Source organism: Coregonus lavaretus, assembly GCF_964263955.1.
Source record: "Coregonus lavaretus genome assembly, chromosome: 33".
In the NCBI taxonomy this organism is placed as follows: domain Eukaryota; kingdom Metazoa; phylum Chordata; class Actinopteri; order Salmoniformes; family Salmonidae; genus Coregonus; species Coregonus lavaretus.
Window position 1 is genome coordinate 15,701,554 of NC_140020.1, and position 26,752 is coordinate 15,728,305.

The 26,752-nt window shown below is 46.4% G+C and overlaps 1 protein-coding gene across 1 annotated transcript in view; it reads right to left on the reverse strand.

Annotated features, from left to right (window-relative positions):
- The window catches only part of LOC311108517 (afadin-like), a 119,497-nt gene that overhangs the window by 22,955 nt on the left and 69,790 nt on the right, over nt 1-26,752 (reverse strand). The window contains 14 exon segments of the mRNA XM_084151163.1: nt 1,916-1,996; nt 3,633-3,736; nt 4,050-4,248; nt 10,551-10,694; nt 10,964-11,229; nt 11,529-11,623; nt 12,876-13,021; nt 14,341-14,361; nt 15,630-15,835; nt 17,265-17,326; nt 19,100-19,191; nt 19,395-19,464; nt 23,210-23,463; nt 23,613-23,707. Of these exon segments, the coding sequence (XP_084007289.1) occupies nt 1,916-1,996; nt 3,633-3,736; nt 4,050-4,248; nt 10,551-10,694; nt 10,964-11,229; nt 11,529-11,623; nt 12,876-13,021; nt 14,341-14,361; nt 15,630-15,835; nt 17,265-17,326; nt 19,100-19,191; nt 19,395-19,464; nt 23,210-23,463; nt 23,613-23,707 (1,835 nt within the window).

A 26,752-nucleotide genomic window follows, 5' to 3' on the forward strand; every position in this document is an offset into this window, starting at 1 on the left:
GTCTTCCCATCTTCAACCCCCTCCTCTTCTGCTGCTGCTGTCCTGCCAAACCCTCTACACACACACACACCTCTCCGCCCAACTCACATAGATCCAGGTGTGACTAACTGTGTGTAACAGAAATGAACAGAGAGAGAGAGAGCGCCTTACCGACTCCGACTGGTCCTTCCTCCCGACCACAGAGAACCACATGGTGTAGGTAGATAGTTCCCACTCGGCTAGAACTGGCTGATGCTCAGGCTCAATTAAAAGTCCACAACGAGGGGCAGATCACAGCCCAGATGTACTGGTGAAATAACCACACATCCAGAGACCAAAACAAAACAGCTAACGAAGGAGGAGATACTAGGTGTGGCACAGTGAGAGAAGAGAGAGGTCAACACTACCTGCTACTGTAGGACCCCATATGACAAATATCAGCACCCAGCCAGAGTTGGAAATACCATTTACAGACTGGTAAGCAAACAGTCCGCCAGCGCTAGCCACTCACTACTCTGCAACAGTTTGGGTAAACCTTCAGAGCACTAACCAGCTGTGTGTTCTGCACTGGGCAAATTACTCATCTCGCTCTCTCTCTCATTCCTTCGCTTCTCCAGTCTGCCTCTCTGACTCGTGCCTTCCTTCTGTCTCCTGTCCTCCCCTCCCATTTTTCCCTCCCTCCCTCTGCTCGCTCTCCCCTCCTCTCTCGGTCTTTCTCCCTCACACACACACACACCACCTCAGGTTGAAAACAGCAGTAAAAACAGAGGGTGTGGCCCTCACCTCCTCAAACCCAAAAATTGTGCTTTGAAAATAAACAGTAAAGGGAGGCCCCTCTATTCACCTCCCTCCTCTATCCACCACCTCCTCATTTTCCCTCCCCCTCCTCTATCCACCACCTCCTCCTCTTCCCTCCCCCTCCTCTACCCACCTCCTCCTTTTTCCTCCCCCTCCTCTACCCACCACCTCCTCCTTTTCCCTCCCCCTCTATCCACCACCTCCTCCTCTTCCCTCCCCCTCCTCTACCCACCTCCTCCTTTTCCCTCCCCCTCTATCCACCACCTCCTCCTTTTCCCTCCCCCTCTATCCACCACCTCCTCCTTTTCCCTCCCCCTCCTCTACCCACCTCCTCCTTTTCCCTCCCCCTCCTCTACCCACCACCTCCTCCTTTTCCCTCCCCCTCTATCCACCACCTCCTCCTTTTCCCTCCCCCTCCTCTACCCACCTCCTCCTTTTCCCTCCCCCTCCTCTACCCACCACCTCCTCCTTTTCCCTCCCCCTCCTCTACCCACCACCTACACCTACTGCGGACTAGACAGCCAGCAAAAACAACATACGGCAAAACGTATGCGCATCTGGTGGACATACGGCGGAAGCCCCCAGACACACACTCACACAGACCAACCCGGGTTAGACCTGGGCTATGACGGTGGCAGCTGAAACATGACAGTCGCTTTTATATACACACACACACATCTCTCCTTGCATCCCATCATTATCCGGGGTTACAGCAGAGTAATGTAGTAAACAAACCCAGAGGAGAACCCAGTACAACCTAAGGTTCTTACATCCATCCACACCGACACTGCTAGAAACAGCATGTTCCACTGGCAACGTTGTTGCACTGAAAATGAGGACACATTCAAAAACCTTGAGGTGCCTTCAGGCAGGGTCTTGACAACGGTTGAGAGAAGGGCTTATTTAGGATAATTTATATGTGTTCACCAGGCAGTAGTCATCAAGTCTGCTCAAGCATGGACGCAACAAATGTCAGTCAATGTTTCTGGGTTATTTCTTTATTGAATCTCTGTATTTCTCATCACTCACATTGCATTTCCCTTCCAGCCAGGAAGTCACAAACCTTTTCCAGGAGCACTAGTGGGTATCGACAAAAACCTTATCAATAATAAAATGATAGGATTGAAAAATGTCTTACCTTGGCAGCCACAATGCTGAGGCCCATGCCATTGTGCTTCTTCAGGGTGACCGTCACAACTTCCGGTTCCTTCCGCATTTGCTGCAACGAGAGGAGACAGCAGCGTTAGCTTAGGAAAAATCAACTGGAGTAGCTAGAGTGCAGTTGGTGTCAATGGTGGGATCCGGCGAGCAGGTCTATCAGGCTTCTAGAGGGCTTTCAGAGCTGGGAGCTCTCTCTGGGACATTTCTCTGGCAGAATGAGGCGCTGGCGGAGGGAGCAGGGGGATAGACACAGAGCAGAGCAGGGTCGTCATACAGAGAGAGAGGCTGGGTTGGGGTGACCGCAGTGAGAAACGGCGGGGGCTGGAGAAGAGTCAAGAATGAAAGCCACATGCGCTTGGCTCCAGAGGATCTCAATGGGCTCATTTAAAAGGAGGGCTGCCTGGGAGCAGGGTGGGGAGAGGGAGACAGAGAAAGAGGGAGCGGGAAGGCTTTCCACACAGACGGCCTCTCCTCCCTATGGCACTGAACACATTGAGACTCAACAGCCCCAAAGACACAAACAACTCTTTGCTCATCTGCCGAGCTATGCTGTACAGCCACATAGTTCAGACAGAGAGTGCATACAAAGCCACATTAAGTAACAGGGCTCTGGTGGCATTTCTCATCGTGTGATGTGGTGTAGAACAAGTCTTTCTGAATGCCATTCGAGTGATTTCACCACGTACTAGAGGGCAGGGCAATGGTGATGTAGGGTTCAGCTGGCTACAATAGAAATTCTGCAGTAAGAGACTAACTCTTTTAACTTAAACAACACATGCCAATGAGAGCATATTCTCCCGAGAGAAAAAGTGGAGTTTCCACAGTTTTAGGATCACATCCGCTCTCCTAAAAGGTCTGACTGCACTAGGCTAGCTACAGTAACACCTCCTGTCTGGACTAGTGATCAGGGAAACCTACTCAATTGTTCTTCTCCTCAGGGATACCCTGTCTATCTCTGTGTGTCTGATTAACCCTGTAACGGCTGCTAACAGGGGAACACTACAGTAGTGATTCTGGAGCAAGGCTGTGGTAACATGAGGCGGGGTGACGGGGTCGCACCGCCTGGCACACGACCAAGAGGCCATTAATCAAAACCTCAGCGGTGCTTAAACGGTTTGGACGCTCTCCTCCCCTCCCTCCCTCCCTCCCTCCCTCTCCCTGGAAAAACAGGCCATTTATACAGGAAGCAGTGCAATTTCGTTTTTTTGGTGTGATTAGGGTGAGAAGGGTATAATTTACTGCTGTTCAAGAGCTCTCTGGGCACTTATTGGCCTCTGTGGTGTAATTGGTGTTGATTGAAATTGAGCAGGAGGGAATGTGTGTGTGTGTGTGTGTGTGTGTGTGTTGGGGGAGGTCTGTTAGTGTTAAGTAGAGTAGGGCAGAACGGTATTTGCATGACTGTAGCATGGGACATTAACGTTTTCCATACGATCATTGGAAACAAGCCATGCCAAAACATTCAGTCACAAACATAGAAGATTAGTAATTGCAATATATTCAAGTGTTATAAACAGCTAAAAGTAGCAGCCTATTCATTCCTCTGCGCTTCTCAGTTACTTAGTTAGTACTATGGTGGCTAACGTACAAGGACAGTCTGCGTCATGAGTAGCACTATTCTGCATGACCATGCAGCTCAATGTAATGGTCTTTGTCCTGCATAGTCCTACAGTTGTAATGGCCGGAGGGACACCTACCAGGTCTGAGTTGTCTGCAGAGAAGTGGCTGTCGCAGTTGACTCCTTCAAAGTGGATGGTCCAGGTCCCAGGGGAGTGAGGGTGAGGGGTTAGCCGACAGAATCCTGCACAAGACACGAGGAAATCGCAGTTATCTTCTTCTTCTACTTAGTACAGATCTGAGACTACAGTGACACGGCAGCAGGAACAACTCTTGGAATCTCTCTCTAACACACTGTGATAAGGACAGGAGCAAACTGCTCTCCAGTCTCCTCTTACATAGCTACTACATTCCACTGCCTACGCGTCAACAGAACAAACACGGGCCAGCTCAGCCTCTGACTGGTTCACAACTTTAGGTTTGGACAGAACACAACTGATGTGACATTCCGGAATAGAACTCAAGAATGTATTTTATTTTCTCCTCCACACAAGTACCTCTCTGACAAAGGGGGTCCAGGAACTCCTGGAATCCGTTGGGAATGTTCCGCACGACGTCGCAAGAGTAGCCGTCCTCGGGCAGTAGGAAGGGCAGCTGCAGGTCAGGGTCCTCCTCCAGCTGGACCTCTCGGCCGTCGCTACGGGCCAGCTCATCTGCCGTGTTCTCTGCCACGGCAACCACGTGGTCTATGAGCTCCTATAGGGAGAAACACCAGATTAACCAATGAGGGTTTAGTTGCATCAGAGGAGAGGGATATGTGTAATAGTCCTTCGACTGTTTCTTCAATATTCCACCAAGTAGAAACAGCAACCTTGACTGGAAAAGGGAGCTAGGAAGATCAGTCAAGTAGTGAGATTAGCTAATGTTTCTCCAAAAATAACAGGACAAACTCCAACGCATTACAACTATGGGAGGAGACTTGTGTTAAGCAATGCTACAAACAGCAAACTCCTATTTCTCCACTTCAGAGTCATTCATTGTAACTCTAGCGTGTAAACAGATCAGTGTGTATGTAAATGGTTCAGTGCCTTCAGAAAGTGTTCAGACCCCTTGATCTTTTTCCACATTTTGATAGGTTACAGCCTTATTCTAAAATTGATAAATTGTTTTTTTCCATCAATCTACACACACTACCCCATTATGACAAAGCAAAAACTGAAATATCACATTTGCATATACAGTTGAAGTCGGAAGTTTACATACACCTTAGCCAAATACATTTAAACTCAGTTTTTCACAATTCCTGACATTTAATCCTAGTAAAAATTCCCTGTTTTAGGTCAGTTAGGATCACCACTTAATTTTAAGAATGTGAAATGTCAGAATAATAGCAGAGAGAATGATATATTTCAGCTTTTATTTCTTTCATCACATTCCCAGTGGGTCAGAAGTTTACATACAGTGAGGGAAAAAAGTATTTGATCCCCAGCTGATTTTGTACGTTTGCCCACTGACAAAGAAATGATCAGTCTATAATTTTAATGGTAGGTTTATTTGAACAGTGAGACAGAACAACAACAACAAAATCAAGAAGAACACATGTCAAAAATGTTAAATTTATTTGCATTTTAATGAGGGAAATAAGTATTTGACCCCCTCTCAATCAGAAAGATTTCTGGCTCCCAGGTGTCTTTTATACAGGTAACGAGCTGAGATTAGGAGCACACTTAAAGGGAGTGCTCCTAATCTCAGCTTGTTACCTTTATAAAAGACACCTGTCCACAGAAGCAAATCAATCAATCAGATTCCAAACTCTCCACCATGGCCAAGACCAAAGAGCTCTCCAAGGATGTCAGGGACAAGATTGTAGACCTACACAAGGCTGGAATGGGCTACAAGACCATCGCCAAGCAGCTTGGAGAGAAGGTGACAACAGTTGGTGCGATCATTCGCAAATGGAAGAAACACAAAATAACTGTCAATCTCCCTCGGCCTGGGGCTCCATGCAAGATCTCACCTCGTGGAGTTGCAATGATTATGAGAACGGTGAGGAATCAGCCCAGAACTACACAGGAGGATCTTGTCAATGATCTCAAGGCAGCTGGGACCATAGTCACCAAGAAAACAATTGGTAACACACTACGCCGTGAAGGACTGAAATCTTGCAGCGCCCGCTAGGTCCCCCTGCTCAAGAAAGCACATATACAGGCCCGTCTGAAGTTTGCCAATGAACATCTGAATGATTCAGAGGAGAACTGGGTGAAAGTGTTGTGGTCAGATGAGACCAAAATGGAGCTCATTGGCATCAACTCAACTCGCCGTGTTTGGAGGAGGAATGCTGCCTATGACCCCAAGAACACCATCCCCACCGTCAAACATGGAGGTGGAAACATTATGATTTGGGGGTGTTTTTCTGCTAAGGGGACAGGACAACTTCACCGCATCAAAGAGACGATGGACGGCGCCATGTACCGTCAAATCTTGGGTGAGAACCTCCTTCCCTCAGCCAGGGCATTGAAAATGGGTCGTGAATGGGTATTCCAGCATGACAATGACCCAAAACACACAGCCAAGGCAAAAAAGGAGTGGCTCAAGAAGAAGCACATTAAGGTCCTGGAGTGGCCTAGCCAGTCTCCAGACCTTAATCCCATAAAAATCTGTGGAGGGAGCTGAAGGTTCGAGTTGCCAAACGTCAGCCTCGAAACCTTAATGACTTGGAGAAGATCTGCAAAGAGGAGTGGGACAAAATCCCTCCTGAGATGTGTGCAAACCTGGTGGCCAACTACAAGAAACATCTGACCTCTGTGATTGCCAACATGGGTTTTGCCACCAAGTACTAAGTCATGTTTTCCAGAGGGGTCAAATACTTATTTCCCTCATTAAAATGCAAATCAATTTATAACATTTTTGACATGCATTTTTCTGGATTTTTTTGTTGTTATTCTGTCTCTCACTGTTCAAATAAACCTACCATTAAAATTATAGACTGATCATGTCTTTGTCAGTGGGCAAACGTACAAAATCAGCAGGGGATCAAATACTTTTTTCCCTCAGTGTACACTCAATTAGTATTTGGTAGCATTGCCTTTAAATTGTTTAACTTGGGTCAAATGTTTCGGGTAGCCTTCCACAAGCTTCCCACAATAAGTTGGGTGAATTTTGGCCCATTCCTCCTGACAGAGCTGGTGTTCTATAGGATTGAGGTCAGGGCTTTGTGATGGCCACTCCAATACCTTGACTTTGTTGTCCTTAAGCCATTTTGCCACAACTCTGGAAGTATACTTGGGGTCATTGTCTATTTGGAAGACCCATTTGCGACCAAGCTTTAACTTCCTGACTGATGTCGCTTCAATATAGCCACATCATTTTCCTTCCTCATGATGCCATCTATTTTGTGAAGTGCACCAGTCCCTCCTGCAGCAAATCACCCCCACAGCATGATGCTGCCACCCCCGTGCTTCACGGTTGGGATGGTGTTCTTCGGCTTGCAAGCTCCCCCTTTTTCCTCCAAACATAACGATGGTCATTATGGCCAAACAGTTCTATTTTTGTTTCTTCAGGCCAGAGGACATTTCTTCAAAAAGTAAGATCTTTGTCCACATGTGCAGTTGCAAACCGTAATCTGGCTTTTTATGGCGGTTTTGTAGCAGTGGCTTCTTCCTTGCTGAGCGGCCTTTCAGGTTATGTCGATATAGGACTTGTTTTACTGTGGATATAGATATTTTTGTACACGTTTCCTCCAGCATCTTCACAAGGTCCTTTGCTGTTGTTCTGGGATTGATTTGCACTTTTCGCACCAAAGTACGTTCATCTCTAGGAGACAGAACGCGTCTCCTTCCTGAGCGGTATGACGGCTGCGTGGTCCCATGGTGTTTATACTTGCGTACTATTGTTTGTACAGATGAACGTGGTACCTTCAGGCGTTTGGAAATTGCTCCCAAGGATGAACGAGACTTGTGGAGGTCTACAATTTCTTTTCTGAGGTCTTGGCTGATTTATTTTTCATTTTCCCATGATGTCAATCAAAGAGGCACTGAGTTTGAAGGTAGGCCTTGAAATACATCCACAGGTACACCTCCAATTGACTCAAATGATGTCAATTAGCCTATCAGACGCTTCTAAAGCCATGACATCATTTTCTGGAATTTTCCAAGCTGTTTAAAGGCACAGTCAACTTAGTGTATGTAAACTTCTGACCCACTGGAATTGTGATACAGTGAATTATAAGTGAAATAATCTGTCTGCAAACAATTGTTGGATAAATTACTTGTGTCATGCACAAAGTAGATGTCCTAACCCATTTGCCAAAACTATAGTTTGTTAACAATAAATGTGTTGAGTGGTTGAAAAACAAGTTTTAATGACTCCAACCTAAGTGTATGTAAACTTCCGACTTCAACTGTACATACACATATACATACATACACATATCCTTTAAAAAATTTTTTTTTTCCCTTTATTACTTTCCAACCCCACCACCCCTTCCCCAATTGGAGTAAACTAGTGAACAACAATGCTTAGGCCTCTACTTCCAGCTTATACATACTATATACATTTTATGGACACAGTCAATTTTACAATAATTATACTTTGTTTGTTTTTACTCCTGAACTTCCTCTACCCTCAACCTTTCCAATCATTTTCATGATGTCCATCCGGTTTGCTTCTATATGCCATATCTTTCTAACTGTGCTCTTTCACAAAAGCTCTCAACCTATAACCTATATAGTTATTATGGACACAGTATGCTTACTTTATTAGTTATCTTGTTGTTATTAGTTGTTATTAGTCCCATCCTTGACCTCCATTCAACACCACCCATCTATCTCTTAACACCATCCATATTGGATTTCTATTTGCCATATATTTTTCAACTGTACTGTGATGTTCCACAAAAATTCTGAACCTTTCTTTTCTCATTGTTTCTACAGAGTGTAAATTGAAAATAAATATTTTTGTTAAAAGTATTATTATATTTTTGATCGATTGACTATGACTTTTCAGATCACCCAGTGGCTGCGGGGTTAGCTCCAGGTAAATATTGCAATCCTTTAGCCATTCCTGGACCTGTGTCCAAAAACAAGCTACAAATGGACAGTACCAAAACAAATGATCTAATGATTCTGTAACTTCGAGCTAAATCTGCAGAGCTGGGAAGATTGTATCCCCCATATAAATAACATTCTATTGGTAGCAATACTTTTATATAGTAATTTAAATTGAACAAGTTTAATTGAATAAGTTTTGAAGTACTTTACTCAGTACTTTGTTGAAGCACCTTTGGCAGCGATTACAGCCTCGAGTCTTCTTGGATATGACGCTACAAGCTTGGCACACCTATAATTGGGGAGTTTCTCCCATTCTTCTCTGCAGATCCTCTCAAGCTCTGTCAGGTTGGATGGGGAGCGTTGCTGCACAGCTATTTTTAGGTCTCTCCAGGGATGTTAGATCGGGTTCAAGTCCGAGCTCTGGCTGGGCCACTCAAGGACATTCAGAGACTTGTCCCGAAGCCACTCCTGCGTGGTCTTGGCTGTGTGCTTAGGGTCTTAGTCCTGTTGGAAGGTGAACCTTCGCCCCAGTCCGAGGTCCTGAGCGCTCTGGAGCAGGTTTTCATCAAGGATCTCTCTGTACTTTGCTCCGTTCATCTTTGCCTCGATCCTGACTAGTCTCCCAGTCCCTGCTGCTGAAAAACATCCCCACAGCATGATGCTGCCACCACCATGCTTCACTGTAGGGATGGTGCCAGGTTTCCTCCAGACGTGACGCTTGGCATTCAGGCCAAAGAGTTCAATCTTAGGTTCATCAGACCAGAGAATCTTGTTTCTCATGATCAGAGTCCTTTAGGTGCCTTTTGGCAAACTCCAAGCGGGCTGTCATGTGCGTTTTACTGAGGAGAGGCTTCTGTCTGGCCACTCTACCATAAAGGCCTGATTGGTGGAGTGCTGCAGAGATGGTTGTCCTTCTGGAAGGTTCTCCCATCTCCACAGAGGAACTCTAGAGCTCTGTCAGAGTGACCATCAGGTTCTTGGTCACCCCCCTGACCAAGGTCCTTCTCCCCCGATTGCTCAGTTTGGCCGGGCGGCCAGCTCTAGGAAGACTCTTGGTGGTTCCAAACTTATTCCATTTAAGAATGATGGAGGCCACTGTGTTCTTGGGGACATTGAGTGCTGCAGAAATGTTTGGGTACCCTTCCCCAGATCTGTGCCTCGACACAATCCTGTCTCGGAGCTCTACGGACAATTCCTTCGACCTCACGGCTTGGTTTTGCTCTGACATGCACTGTCAATTGTGGGACCTTATATCGACAGGTGAGTGCCTTTCTAAATCATGTCCAATCAATTTAATTTACCTCCAATGGACTCCAATCAAGTTGTAGAAACATCTCAACGATGATCAATGGAAACAGGATGCACCTATGCTCAATTTCGAGTCTCATAGCAAAGGGTCTGAAAACTTATGTAAATACGTTTATTAAAAAAATAAAAATATGGGATATTGTGTGTAGATTGCTGAGGATATATTTAAAAAAAAATCAATTTTAGAACAAGGCTGTAACGTAACAAAATGTGGAAAAAGTCAAGGGGTCTGAATACTTTCCGAAGGCACTGTAAATAGCTCAGTGTGTATGTAAATGGCTCAGTGTGTATGTGAAGAGACCAGTGTGTATGTGAAGAGACCAGTGTGTATGTGAAGAGACCAGTGTGTATGTGAAGAGACCAGTGTGTATGTGAAGAGACCAGTGTGTATGTGAAGAGACCAGTGTGTATGTGAAGAGACCAGTGTGTATGTGAAGAGACCAGTGTGTATGTGAAGAGACCAGTGTGTATGTGAAGAGACCAGTGTGTATGTGAAGAGACCAGTGTGTATGTGAAGAGACCAGTGTGTATGTGAATAGAGGAGTTTGTATGTGAAGAGACCAGTGTGTATGTGAAGAGACCAGTGTGTATGTGAAGAGACCAGTGTGTATGTGAAGAGACCAGTGTGTATGTGAAGAGACCAGTGTGTATGTGAAGAGACCAGTGTGTATGTGAATAGAGGAGTTTGTAGTCATGTCTTACTGGGGGGATGTAAGGCTCATCGGGAGCACAGTGGTAGTTGGTCATGAGGGCGTTGAGCTGTAGGGAGTTGAGCTTGAAGCAGGTGTTGTTGATGTTCTGCACATCCTGCATAGAGTACTTGTCCATGGTGAGGAGAGTCGTAGCCTGGGGAGGAACAACAGAACAGAGTACTATTAATGACAGAGAAGGACTTGATTTACAGTGACCTGTGGTCCACACTGAATTCCTTCCCCTACAACTTTCCTTAGGCACAACGGCTCCTAAAGCTTCACCCAGAGCTGTTGACACATGCTTTCAATAGAAACCATAATTTTGAGGTGGAAGAGCCTGCCCTGCCTAAAATAAGTTATTGTATTGAAAACAGTAGGTAGCTAACAGGTGTGCCATCCTGGACAAAGATAGGTGGATCCTACCTGGACGATGCGGCTGAGGTGGCAGTCGGCGGCCAGCTCCAGGCCCTGTTTCTCTGCCCAGGCCTCGATGTGGCTGAGCTGCTGGCGGAGGATGGCGCCCCAGTAGTGTGAACACAGTCCAGAGTCGGCCTCCATCACCAGCTTGTTGAACAGCCACATGTTGATGAAGTGAAAGAGCTGGGAGAACAGCTGGATGGTCAGCGCCGCGTTGACACGGCAACGACGCAGCAGCGACATGGCGCCCGTCAGGGTGTGCAAAACGTCCTCTATGAGGGGAGAGAGAGATGGAGGATGAGGAAGAGGGGAAGGAGGAGTGCCTTTTTACATTTCCACTACTGCTGGAGTACTTAGTGAATTTCCAGTCCACCAAGGTTTCAGTTGATTTATTTACAGTATGTCCCCACTAGAGGGCTCACTTTTTTTTTTAAACAAGCTGAGTGACATACCGTGTAGCTGTGAATGGAAATTCAAATGTAACAGTATCCCCCCCCCCCCCACTGTGGACTGGATGAGTGTAATATATACAGTAAGAGTGTCAGAACGTGTATGAACAGAGGTGAGTCACCTATTTTGGGCCTTTGAGGGTTCTGTTCCTCTGGGTCGTCCAGGAAGGCAGGCATGTAGTTACTCAGGTCAGACTGCAGACACTGGACCAGGTACCTGAGACAACACCACAACACATTGGTTCTGTACGGTCCACAAAGATATTGATTAACAAAGACACATACAATGCATATACGTCCACCTACATAAAGCCAACCACACAAGTTCCCTTGCTCTGAGAGCAACACCTGTCCTGAAAACAAAACTTGTCCTGAGAGCAACACACAAACACAAAGACAGACATGCATGCAGAAGAATGCAGAAACACACACAGTTCCACTGCTCTGCGACCCTAAGGGGACTTCCTCTGGAATCCCACAATAAAACAGTGGTCTGGCCTCGCCGGCGCTCTGCTCCGGGGAGACAAAGCACCAGTTGTTTCAGCTAGCCATTCCAGGGAGCAGCAAGCAGAACAGAAGGAACAGGGGACTGCGAGAGCCGTGGAGACTCAGTCTGAAACCACTGTTTTTACTGGGACCTCTCCCCTCTCCCCAGGCCCATCCAGCCCTGCTCCAGCCTGGCCAACACAAGCCAGGCCCCAGACATTCCACACATTCACAGCTCCCCTTCCTGCTCCTGCATCCACACAACGACTCCACAAATACAGTACGGACAAGGGCTAGATTTACTTTCTCCAGATCCTTACATGGGCCGAGCTGAAGCAAGACAATTATCTTGCTTAACTCCCTGTCCCTCAGCTACTTTTATTGCAACAGTCGCTATAACATTGTGACATTGATGAAATGCTAGTTAAACACAGCTCACGGGGAAGCTCAGCCAGAAGTTAGCACGGACTGCTAAGCACTAGCTAGGACATTGTGAACAAGGGCCTTTTTTCCATGGGCAGCAGACATCTATATTTAGTTTTCTCACTCAGGAGAATCAATGCCAGCAATGGCAGGGGACTTCACATTTGGATCTATAATTAGTATAATAATTGTCGAATTATACCATTACTCACATGTGGTTTGAGTTAGCCCTGATGGCGTACATGCAGACAGGACGTACACAGGACTGACAGGATAGTGTTTGACTAGCACACAAACACAGCTGGGAGCAGGATAAGGTAAAGCCTTGCCTCCAGGTCATGGATGAGAAAGTGGGGGCAGAGACTTGATCAGAAGGGGGACAGGAACAAGAAGGGGGAATGATGGGGCCACGGGGAGTGGAAAGAAGGGGACAAACAGGGGCAGGGGCAGTAAAAGAGGCTGGCCAAGAATGCAGAGGAGCATCAAACTACAGAGGAGAGGACCAGGGGTTAGGAAAGAGACAGGGGGCCAGAGCGTAAGGAGGAAGTCGGGGCACTCACTTGAAGGCCATCTGGACGAGGTGTGCCAGCACGTCCTGGGCGTCCAGTGTGATGCGCGACAGGTCCTTGTCCTGCTTGATGAAGTTGAGCAGCTCTGAGGCATTAGCCATCCAGAAGGCCAGGGCCCCCGCAATGTTCTTCTGCTTCTGGAATACACCAACCACAGGGCAGGACAGACAGACAGACAGACAGAGAAAGTGAGCAGGGGGTCAGAGAGGAGGTATGGACAGACACGGACGGACGGACGGACGGACTCTCTCAGTCTCACAGCCATGAGCAGTAGCAGCACTCCAGGGATAGACTCGTACCCCTGCCACCCTACCCAACCCCAATCCCAGACCCCCAGAACCAGACACTGGCCCCCAGTTAAAGCCTCTCCCAGAGGGTCAGTTTTGGAGGGAGGGCCCTGTGCAGAGTAGGCTACTGGATTAACAGGCTCTTTGGCATATTACAGTTGAGGGAATAGACATCTTGTACAGCTAATAGGCACAGATCTAACATCAGTTTACCCTCCCCCAATCCTAACCGTAACCATTTTAGGGGGAAAACTGACCCTAGAACAGTGTCTACAGGGAATTTAATTCAACTTTTATTTTCTAGCTAGCCTCTGTGTGGAGCAGTTCTCTGCATGTCCTGATATAAATGCCATCTACTTTCCTCTAGCAGCAGCTACTGTATATCCGCACGGGGACCGCATTCCACATCAACCAGTATACAAACAAATATTGGTCTGGGATGGACATTCAGCTCAGTCCACATGCATTTTACCCTGTAAAGCTGTTCTTGAACACCTCTAACATTTAGCAGAGATAAACAGGAGTAAACCGTGAACAGGCAGTTCGTGCTTTAGAGCCCAGTGTCTGGTCTGTGTGATGAGCTAATGTCAATGTTCCCTTAACACAAAGAATAAGGGATACACAAGGTCCGCCCAACTTGTCTCGGCCGGCACTGGTCCCTGTGTATTCCGCACTCGTCTATCCCCACAACGAAACGACAACACCCCCCTTTCAGAACGGCCACAGAACAGAACGCATCCAAAAGAACAATGTTAAACCACAGACATAAAATAAAACATGTAAAAGGGAAAAATGTAACCAAGGCAAAAGAACGTTGGGGTTTGTCTCTCATCCACACTGAAGTGCAGGGAAGCAGCAGGTCACATGGAAATGACAATTCATTAATTAAATGTTGCCACAATCAGAGATTTGTTGGGGTTGTTTTTAGTACCACATGTTCCAGGTTGAAGGCTGAATGAGGGTTATTATGTTGGAGTTTTAGAGTCCAGCTGTTGGAGAAGGGATTATTTGGCGGTTTGGTTTGTTGAGGGGTTTTTGGTTTCTGTTATGGAGAAAAGAAGCATGGAGGACTAAGCGAAGCTTGACTGAGCCGATAGAGGGAGAGACTGAGTGAGAGAGATGAGAGAGAGAGAGAGCTCTCTCCCCTAGCAACGTGTTAGGTGTCCTACCTGGTCAGCTTCAGGAATCTCCTGTCACAGAGAGGTGAGGGTGGAAACAAACAGACAGACATCCCACAGGACAGAGAGAGACTGTCAACAAAAGCCATGGCATGGACAGAGATTCACACAGGCATGTCAACACAACACACAACACAGCACTCACACAATGGTCACGTGGAATACACATTAACTCCTCTTTGGTATTGTATTGGTAATGTTTATTTATTTAAATATAGCAAGAGAAGGCACAGACTCTACTGGCAGAAACTAGTTTTGAATGTACCCAAAATGATGTTCCCTGTAGGAGGCAGAGACATTTATGCGCAGATTTTATTATTTAAGGAACACAGATTACATTTCAAATGTCCGTCATAGAGGCTTAAGACTTGGATTTCCAAAATCATCAGGATGAAATCCACCTTTAAATGGATTTAATGACTGTAATCCAGATTTCTAAAAGACTCACACAGAGCAACGCAGACAGATTTCCCTAATGCTCCTGGACTGTGTGTGTGTGTGTGTGTGTGTGCGCGCACAGTATGTGTGTGTGTCAGACATTGTCAGTGTGTAGACAGATAATCATCTATTAACAGACTACACTCCGTATGTAAATTGAGAGTGTCTTTAAGGTTGTATATAGAGACAGGATGAGGAATCCGATAAGGACTGACCTGACAATCTACAAGTCTAAACTCCCACCATATTAGAGTGTTGTGAGGAGTCAGTCAAACTACCAGGTTTTCACACATAACTCAGGGTTGGTGTCCCAGAGGAAGGGTATTACTGCTACACTAATACAAAATGGCATTTGGGTTTTGTGTTGGCTGAGAAGGCTTTTGGAATACCACAATGATTCTGTAGTTCAGTGTGTTCCAGTGAATTCATTTAAAGGGCCATTCCTTGTTTAAATCATTTAGGTAGGGGGACACAGAGACGCTGGACAGACAGAAACACACATAACATGGGCTTTGCGCCTCTACAAAGTATTCTGTGGAAATTACCTAGTTGAATAAACCAAGATAAATCTTACAAAATACTACTACTACTATTACTACCTAGTCAGCTATAGTGTTTGGGGTTTCGGTCCTGGGTCACCTGTATCTCTAGAGGGAAGTGAAATTAACCAATCAAAAGAAAAATAACAACAGTATTTTCTGTCAGAGTCTCCTTTTTTCAGACAACTGACTGAGGACATAACCTGGTCACATCCGCTCCAAACCCAGGCCTTAAACCTTGAATGTCCTCCTAAGTAGAAAGAGCAGATAAAAAGCAAGCGAGGGAGCAGGATGGACACTCACCTGGATGACTCCTTCCATCATGCTCACCATCTTGTTGACGATGGCTATGACCTTGTGGGTGCGTTCCGAGGGGCTGATGTCGGGCCGGTAGTGGCTGGACATGACGTAGCGACAGGTCATGTACAGCACGTAGGTGGGGGACAGCTTGAAGTGCACCGTGGAGCTGTTGGTGTAGTTGATGATGGCCGACAGGAAGGTATCTTCGGCTGGAGGGTGCATGGTGGGTGACACGCAAACGGTGCGGTGTGAGTTCACATGACATAAGTCACTGGAAGATGGTCAGTCCTGCTTTTGAGAAACTAACTAGCTACAGGAGTCTCTCTGTGTGCGTGTTTGTGTGTTAGAGTAGGGACTCAGATGGGCCTTGTGATAACATTGTCCCCAACCCTGGCTTCCTGGTTCCCCAGCAGGGGCTGTTTGTAGTGCAATGTGAGAGAGCAAACCCCCTCTATTGGAAATCAAAGGCTTCTGCTCTCTCTGCTCCCTGGTCAAACACATGAGCTCACACAACTCCAAATACAGTGACTGACTTGACCCGGGCCCAAGACTGCAGAGTCCACAAACAAGGTTCTGCATATAAAAGGGCTTGAAAGGCAGTTAAAATGGCTTAAACCAATAAAGCTATGCCAAAGGGGGAGTGGGAGAGCCCATCACACATGTCAGAAGTAGAGGAGTACATTCAGTGTGTGTTCATGGGAGAATCATTGCATTTCATTCACAGAATTGACTGGTGTTTAGCTCCCTATTGATTAGAAGGTAATCAATCAATCGCTCGATCAAGAGAGAGAGCGCGAGAGAGAGAAATGGAGAGAGGGAGAAGGAGCGAGGGAGAGAGAGCGAGGGAGAGGGAGAGAGAGAGAGAGAGAGAGAAAGAGAGCGAGAGAGAGACAGCGAGAGCGAGAGCCCTGCATGCTACCACCTGCTATTTTCACAGCTTGACTAATTAATGTCGACATTCATACAGATATGACCTCTATGGTACTAAGGTCTAACTGTGTGTATTTTTACATAACATTTCAGTCAATTTTAACATGACTGTGTTCAATAAAAACACTAGGGGCAGTGGACAACATTAAAAGCCAGTTGGCGGCAGCTTGCAGATAATGAGTCAATACTTTGATCTTTCAGACACTAGCTAAGTTCACTATGGCAAGACCTCCAGTTTAAAATAATAAATAATAAATAAATAATACTGATAGTGTCGCTCAGATGGTGTGGATGGCCCCTATCTAGATATGTTATCATTACTTCACACTTTTACTGAACTATAATAATAATAATAATATGCCATTTAGCAGACGCATATATTTTTACGTATGGGTGGTCCCGGGGTTCAGTTGTGTGTGAAGAAGAACAGTCTATACTTTGTACTGTTCGCTCAAGAACACATAGTATATATGAGTTAGTACATCATGATCGTTAGACACTGTCAATTTAACTGTCACTTTATGCAGCTGTATGTGTAATGTGAATGGTGGACAGCCTACACACCAAGTATAAAGAGAGAGAGAGATATAGAAAAAGAATGAGAGAAGAGAAACAGCTAGAAACAAAGAAAAAGAAAGAGTGTGAGAAGGAACGACAAAGAGAGAGCCAGTACTCAACTCCAGTAGAGAAGGTGGTTGCAGTACTCACAGTTGTCCCTGAACTCTATGCTGGCCGGCAGCGTCAGTTCTGGGCTCAGGCTGTCCTGGGACCTGCGGGGAGGACAGAGGCTCTCAGTAAACCAGCACACGTAGGGCCCGCTCACCCCACTGTCCACCGACGCACACCTCTCCAGAGGCAGGGCCTGCGCATGCTGGTACAGCATTGTGCCAGTCTGCTCTGGGTGTGTGTGTGTGTGTGTACACTACCGTTCAAAAGTTTGGGGTCACTTAGAAATGTCCTTGTTTTCGAAAGAAAGCAATTTCTTTTGTCCATTAAAATAACATCAAATTGATCAGAAATACAGTGTAGACATTGTTAATGTTGTAAATGGCTATTATAGCTGAAAACGGCTGATTTTTTATGGAATATCTACATAGGTGTACAGAGGCCCTATCAGCAACCATCAGTCCTGTGTTCCAATGGCACGTTGTGTTTGCTAATCCAAGTTGATCATTTTAAAAGGCTAATTGATCATTAGAAAACCCTTTGCAATTATGTTAGCACAGCTGAAAACTGTTGTGCTGATTAAAGAAGCAATAAAACTGGCCTTCTTGAGACTAGTTGAGTATCTGGAGCATCAGCAATTGTGGGTTCGATTACAGGCTCAAAATGGCCAGAAACAAAGACCTTTCTTCTGAAACTCGTCAGTCTATTCTTGTTCTGAGAAATGAAGGTTATTCCATGCAAGAAATTGCCAAGAAACTGAAGATCTCGTACAACGCTGTGTACTACTCCCTTCACAGAACAGCGCAAACTGGCTCTAACCAGAATAGAAAGAGGAGTGGGAGGCCCCGGTGCACAACTGAGCAAGAGGACCAATACATTAGAGTGTCTAGTTTGAGAAACAGGCGCCTCACAGGTCCTCAACTGGCAGCTTCATTAAATAGTACCCGCAAAACACCAGTCTCAACGTCAACAGCGAAGAGGCGACTCCGGGATGCTGACCTTCTAGGCAGAGTTGCAAATAAAAAGCCATATCTCAGACTGCCCATCTTAATCTTTTATTTTTATTGGCCAGTGAGATACTCCAGATACTCAACTAGTCTCAAGAAGGCCAGTTTTATTGCTTCTTTAATCAGCACAACAGTTTTCAGCTGTGCTAACATAATTGCAAAGGGTTTTCTAATGATCAATTAGCCTTTTAAAATGATCAACTTGGATTAGCAAACACAACGTGCCATTGGAACACAGGACTGATGGTTGCTGATAGGGCCTCTGTACACCTATGTAGATATTCCATAAAAAATCAGCCGTTTTCAGCTATAATAGCCATTTACAACATTAACAATGTCTACACTGTATTTCTGATCAATTTGATGTTATTTTAATTGACAAAAAATTTGCTTTTCTTTAGAAAACAAGGACATTTCTAAGTGACCCCAAACTTTTGAACGGTAGTGTATGTATGTGTGTGTGTGAGCGTCCATCGGTGTGTGAGAGCATGAGCTTCCCTGTGCGTCAGAGTGAGCAGCCGTATGTGTGTACACCATGTACAAGAGTGTGTGTGTGTGTGTGTGTGTGTGTGTGTGTGTGTGTGTGTGTGTGTGTGTGTGTGTGTGCGCATCAGGCCCAGCGGTCTGTATTATTGATGAAGGGACCCAGTACAGCTCAGTGAGGTTCGGGTTTCCCCTGACTCGCAAGGCATGGATGGAGATCGTGTGTCTGACAGGGAAGGGGACTGTAGCGTGACAGAGTTATGACGTTACCTGCTCTCTAGGCAGCACCACAGTAAACACATAGATGCTGTCTCTAGTAGCAGCTGACCTAGCTTTAACTGTTTGGACTGAATTGACTACAGTGGAGATTCCAGATGTGTGTCTCACCTGCTGTCCTGCTGCTCCCCGCGGATCATGGGTTTGACCATGCCTCTCTCGCTGCCGTTGGCTGAACGCTCCATATCCAGCTTCGCTGAGCTCTGCAATAACACAGCAACACACATCATGGTCGAATGTTCTGCAGCCCAACGATAATTATGATGGCTTTAAGATCCCTCAAAACACACCAATTACACAAACATATGAAACACTCTGACCGCAATCACATTTATAAAAAAAAACACACAAGTAGTGCAGAGAGTACCAAGGGACAAACATTGACATGGAGGCGGAGTTACTGTACCTTGCTGGTGGGGAGGGTCGTCCCACTGTGGAGGTCCCCTTGCAGGTCAAAGGACGTCTCAGGAACACTTCTGCGTGACAGATGGACAGAACAAGAGAGATAGAAAGAAAGAGAGAGCGGGACAGAGACAGAGGGACCGAGAGAGGGGGACAGAGAGAGAGGGACAGAGAGAGACAATATAATCAGGAACAGAACATCCCCCAGGCAGCGCAGGAGGGACTTTCATTACTGGGAATGAATGACAGGAGCTCAGACATAATCCACAGCACCACGCACACATACCAGGCGCGCACACACAGAGACAGACAGACAGACACACAGTCTCATATACAGGAACACCCACACACACAGTCTGTCTTATTTACAGCCACATATATATGTACACACACACTCCGCCACCCATGTTAGGACTGGGATAGTCAACAGAATCCCAGAAATTCCCTTCCATTGGCATTATTTTACATTTTAGTCATTTAGCAGACGCTCTTATCCAGAGTGACTTACAGTTAGTGAGTGCATACATTTTCATACTGGCCCCCCTGGGATTCGAACCCACAACCCTGGCGTTGCAAGCGCCATGCTCTACCAACTGAGCTACACGGGGGCCGACGGTGCAAGCCGTCACTGCAAATGAGTGACTAGAACACATGTGTAGCTAAATATACCCCATAGCTACATTTTAATTGAATCCAGTTAACCACATTAGTGGTGACATGCAATGACAGGCCCAGAGTCATACAGTGTGGCTGTGTATGAGAGCTGTCTGTTCTAAAGAAAAGGACTTAGTATTTCATATGCTGCCCCATGACAAGAGGGGACACACACATCCTGATCTCTACAGTATAGCCATCCAGTCTACCCGGAGGGTAACATGTGACTGTAGCATCTCTTACTGAAAGCTGTGTTATTGACCAGAGGGGACTGGTTCAGCGTAACTACTCAATCAGTCAAAAGTTTTTTCAATCACAACAAAGTTCCATACATAGTTCAAACTCAGACTATGGGGTCATTTGATTTCCATTGCTGTTCAAAGCAATGGAATTATTGGATGCAAGCATGAGGTCCCATTGCAAACATACGAGTCCCATGTAGAACTAGCAAGAAATCCACCAGAACCATCAGAACTGTCCCGAAAGCTGAAGTCCTTTCATCTATTCGCTCTTTTCACCTCTCTGTTCTTCCACTCCCTCGTTCCCTCGCTCCTCTCCCACCCAGATGTCATCCTCTCTAACATCAGGCCACAGCATTAACGGCGGATTAAGGCTTTCCACTACATCCACAAACATTAATAAATTAACCAGCCCATCGTTCAGTCCAAATGTTATACATTAAGTCAACGTGCCTGGTCAAATTAAAATCATGGGGATTCTGTCATTAGACTAAAGCCCAGATATACACCGAGTTAATGACCCTCTAATTACTGGATCTACATCAACAACACAGTCCACAGTCAGTCAGGCAGTCTCCGCTCACTAAATGCACTCTGGAAGCCTAACGACTGACAACATCATGCTAATATAGTAATCTTCTTATGAATCCTCATACAACTACTGTCAATGAGAGCCTAGAAGGTCATTCTCCAGTCATCTACTACAGACCTCCTATCCAGCCATAATCCACATATGCTACACATTCTCCTCTGTGAGAAGTAGCCTAGATCCCCTGCCCTACAACTGTCTAACCATAGAAAGACCCTACTCGGTCTCACCTGGCAGTGTAGGACACACTGGAACTGTCCCCGTCCTGTACCCGCCGTGCTGTTCTCTCCCTCTGGTTGGAGTAGTGTGTGTAGTGAGCAGAGGAGGCTGCAGCAGTGATCTGAGTGCGTGTTTGTATGTGTGTGTGAGTGTGTGTGTGTGCCAGGTTACTGGTCCTCCCTGCCTCGTCAATGACACAGCACTGCAGGCCACACCCCAGCCTGCCAGCCTGCCAGCCCACACTGATCAGATTAGTGTCCTTACAACAGCCCCAGCCTGTCAGTCCCTCGCCTGCCATAACCAAACTCTCTCGCTACCTCTTCACCCTCTTTTTTAATTCTGGCACTTCCGCTCCCTCTCTCCCCTCCCTTTATGTCCCTCTGATACCCTCTCCCTACCTCCTCGCTCTTTTCCCCCACGCTCTCCTTACCTCCCTCTCTTTTTTGCTCCCTCTCTCCCCTTCCATCTGCAGCCAGAGTTAAATTAGAGCTAAACCTGCAGCGCCCAGATGGCACCTCCCCCTCCCGCCCATGTGGCATCTGTTTTCACGGCAGCGATGTGGTCAACTACAGGACTGGAGTCACATCCCACCCACAGGGAACGAGTCTCTCTCACACACACACACACAAACTAACACCCTTGAGAAGGTTCGAATCCTGCAAATGGAATTCAGCAGCACTGACGTAAAGCCTGCGCCAGAGAGGTGGATAGGATAGCTGACAGGATATAGGCTCTGACTAAAGATTCAACTATCAGAAGAAATCTCTTGCACTAAGGTGTACTGAGGCCACAGGGTTCTAGACCAAAATGACTAGCAGGTAGGCCATGGCTGGGTTATTACAGGGAGAAGACGTCTGCGTCTCAAATGGCACTCAATACCCTTTATAGTGCATTAGTTTGACCAGGGCCCTAGTCAAAAGTAGTGCACTATATAGGGAATAAGGTTCCAATAGGGATGCACATGATGTCATCTCTGGTGGCTGGCAGGCATGTGTAAACAGGAAGCTGTGCTGTCATGGTGTGTTCAGAACACAGATGAGAGCCACCATTGTGCTGTTCAGTCAGGCAGCTGAGAGATGCATCCTGAGACTGATGACACTGGTTTCAGCAGTTCTCCACTGCTTCCTGTCCCTGGGCCCATTCAAAGCCATTCCTGTCATCACCAATGGGATGGGCGAGCTAACCTTCCAAATGTGTTTACATTTGTAGGCCAGTGCAAGTGTGTGTCAAAGCCATGGAAGTAAAGGGGCTGAGGGTGCTTCAGCTCCCCCTAAAAATAAATAAAATAACGCCCCCCCCAACCGAAAACATCTTGCTTGTAGAGATGGGGAGATGTCTGTCCGTAGTAAAGAGATGCTCTGCTTTTTTGACACCACATTCCACAAAGCAAGTGCTGCAGGCTCTAGTTTTATTTATCGTGATTATTGTCCAGTCTATATGGTCAAGTGCTGCAAAGAAAGACCTAGTTAAACTGCAGCTGGCCTAGAACAGAGTGGCATGTCTTGCTCTTCATTGTAATCAGAGGGCTAATATAAATGCTATGCATGCCAGTCTGTCTTGGCTAAGAGTTGAGGAAAGACTGACTGCGTCACTTCTTGTTTTTATAAGAAACTGGAAATTCCAACATTTCTGCATAGTCAACTTACACACAGCACTGACACACACACTTACCACCAGGGGTCTTTTCAAAGTCCCCAGGTCCAGAACAAATTCAAGGAAAATGTACAGTATTACACAGAGCCATGAGTGCATGGTACTCCCTTCCATCTCATATAGCACAAGTGAACAGCAAACCTGGTTAAAAAATTACAAATAAAGCAACACCTCAGGGCACAACGCCTCTCCCCATGTGACCTACTTGTTGTGTGTATGTCCTGACATATATGTGTAACTGATAGATGCGCACACACACACACACACACACACACACACACACACACACACACACACACACACACACACACACACACACACTACATGTTAATGTTTTTAAAATGTATGTAAATTGTAAAGTAGTTTGTCTAATGTATTTTTCGTTATGTTGGGGATCCTAATAAATAAAATCAAAATCTTCCCGCGGCCACAGTGTGTGTTTATGAGTTCCCTCCCCCCACCTACCCTGACTTGTGCCTGCCTCTCATCATTGGTCCGGGCCCTCCCTTGCCCATGCTGTGGTCGTAGCTGGGGTCCACAAACTTGAAGACGTGCGAGGCTCCGAACTGCAGTGTGGCTCCGCTTCGCAGCACGGTGGTCTCGGTGACACGCTGGCCATCCACGTAGGTTTCAGCCTCCAGACTGTGTGGCGTCACCGTCACCAGGCCCTCAGTGTGCATCAGGTTACAGTGGTGGGGCAGAATACCTGGACCAAACAGCTGGAGGGAGGAGAGGGGGAGACACTCAGTATTACTAAACCTTTAGCTCAGCTAACTTGCAGTCCAGTCTATGATAGTAATTTACGGCTATATCAATGTAGCATGTGACCATTCACACAAACGCACACAGAGGAAGGGCAGGTCCTTACCTGGATGGAGCCGTCGTCTGTAATGTCTGAGCCCACCTCAGTGACACTGTGCTGCAGGCGGTAGAGCTTTGGTTTGTCCCTGGAGTCTGAGCCGTCTATAGTGGAGACCAGGAGATAGTCACTACTCACAATATGGAGGGACACACTCACTACACACAGGGAGGGACACACACACACTCACAGGGAGGGACACACACTCACTACACACTGAGAGGGACACACACACACACTCACTACACACACAGGGAGGGACACACACACACTACACATAGGGAGGGACACGCGCACACACACACTACACACAGGGAGGGACACACTCACTACACACAGGGAGGGACACACACACACTACACACAGGGAGGGACACGCGCACACACACACTACACACAGGGAGGGACACACTCACTACACACAGGGAGGGACACACACTCACTACACACTGAGAGGGACACACACACACACACTCACTACACACAAAGGGAGGGACACACACTACACACAGGGAGGGACACGCGCACACACACACACTACACACAGGGAGGGACACACTCCCTACACTCACGGACACACTCACTACACACACACACAGGGAGGGACACACTCCCTACACTCACGGACACACTCACTACACACACACACAGGGAGGGACACACTCCCTACACACACGGACACACTCACTACACACACTCACTACACCATTACAGCACAGATGGAGATTTTGACCAACACATGACAGAGTCGTACACTTCACACACAAAATACATATAATAGAGGGGAAATAGACATACAAAACCATGTTGTCATAACTACAAGTAGACCAGATCATCTGTTAATTTTGATTAGTAGAAACATATTTTAGTAAAAGCAAAGCAGCAAATTAGTTAACAAGTCTGGGAAAAACATGTATCTTCTGAAAATCCTATGCTTTTTGCGAAAATCCTCATTTGCAAAAAGCACTTGCTATTGCTAAGCTCAATAATGTCTGGCAGGGGCCCTAAACGTGGCTTAGTGCAGTGGAGTTGACTTAAGGTCCCGTCCTAGATAGTGAGGCCCTGCTCTGATTGGCTGAGCCACAGAACAAAAAGGCATTCAGGCCAGTAGCATTTAGTTGCCCACAGACAATGATCCAAGGTTTAATTTCACGGAATTGTTATGGTCAGCATTTGGGGTGGAGAAGCTGATCCTAGATCTGTACCAAAGCGCAACTTCTGTGGGTAGGAGTTGACCCTAACACCTAACCACTGATACAGGGTCAGATCTTTTGCCATCACTGTAATGGTCAAAACTAGAATAATCAATCATCTTCAGGGTAATCTGATCCTAGATCTGTACGTAAGGGCAAGTTCTACCACAAGTCAACTTATATCCAGAGAAACACAGCAGTAGATGGGTCTGGTGGTGGAGTGGAGAGGAGTGGAGGAGAGGCGTGGGTGGTAGGTAGGTAGGTTTACCTTCGTGGTGCCGAAAGGCGTAGTAACCATAGTGATTCCCCCTCCCTAGGTGAGCAGACATGCAGAGGAGGCAGCAGCAGTAAGACACAGCAGTAAGACACAGCAGTAAGACACAGCAGTAAGACACAGCAGTAGGTAGTAGGGACAGACAGAACACACCACAGGAAGCCAGGAGAGAGAAGACAGCAGGGCGTGTAAATGTTGCACCAAGGAGAAAATGCAGCACCCTTCTTCGCCTCACACACACAGTAATAATACCTAATAAACACACTCCAGAATCCACACTAACACACAGCTTTCACCTAAACCCTCCACACGCCTTGAATCCCTTTCCTGCAGAAAGAGCAGAGAACCCATGCCTGGGAGACACGCTCTTTTGTGTCAATGTATGCAAACCTTCAAATGTTTTAAGAACTAATGAAATCCCTGAGGAGGTTAAAAATGGTTCTGAGAGACAGGGTTAGTGCACTGCAAGGTCGTAAGGTTGGAGAGAAGAGGAGAGGAGAGGAGAGAGGAGAGAACGACAGGGGGTCAGTGGAACAAGCAGCTGTTAGGGTCAGCCCATCAGTGAGGACTGACCATCGTACTGGACACAACACCTAGGCCAGGGATGGGCAACTGGTGGCCCACGCCTTTTGTTGGGGGAGAGGGACTCAGTCGGGGTCTCAACACTGGTGCAATTTCGAAATTTGGTTGTGCATCAGCAGTCAGTCAATTAGCCCATGTCAGCTATTTTTTTGGGGGGGGTGGATGTGGGTACCCAGACCCGAGACACTGCGGCCCCTAATGATGAGATCCATTTTATTTTTTTTGTGGCCCACACCCCCATCAAAGTTGCCCATCCCTGACCTAGGCTATCAGAGCACCCGCTACTGTAGACCGGAAAGCATTCTCTTGGTGGGAAAGGGAAAGGGGGATACCTAGTGAGTTGTACAACTGAATGCATTCAACTGAAATGTGTCTTCCGCGAGTGGGGGTACAGTTAGCTTCGGAAGTATACTGTATATACCGTATACCAGGGTATTTGGAAAAAGCAACAGGATTGTTTTTCCAATACTGTCAAAACTATTTGAAGTTAAATCAATACATGTGAATATTTGTAGCTACTTAAGTTAATACCTGCAGTCAACTTGTGCAACTTCATTTCACCGGTCACATTATTTTACATTATGAAGTTTCCCGTAGTTCCCCAGACCAGTTGAGCCAGTCACGTGTTTGTTTGTAAATAGCACAACGGGAGAAAGCGGGAGCTGGTCAGTCCATAGCGTTCTCCATCTATTGGTGAGTCTCTGTTGTGCGGCACACAAGGTGATGAAGTTCCACTTCTATGCAAAAAGCTCTGGATAAGGTAAGCTCTGGATAAGGTATCTGTACAGCTGCCATTTTCTTCCTGTGCTTCATACTAGTGTTTTTTCCTCTACTCTGTTCTTCTCCCCTCTGCTCCGTGTATATATGCATGCTTTTCTAAAGGAAGAGCAGCATCACAACTTTGTTCATTTGCACAATTTGTCTCGTTCACTTTTGCTTGTAAATGTCCACAAACCGAAAATGATTCGGTAGCTACTAGCTATGCTTGTATAACTTTATGAGCTGGATTTGTCCCTCTTGCAATTATTTTATGTTCGTTTTCGCTCGTTAGCATTTAGCTAACAGCTTCTATGTGATTTTGTTGTTAGTTGGTGCTAATTT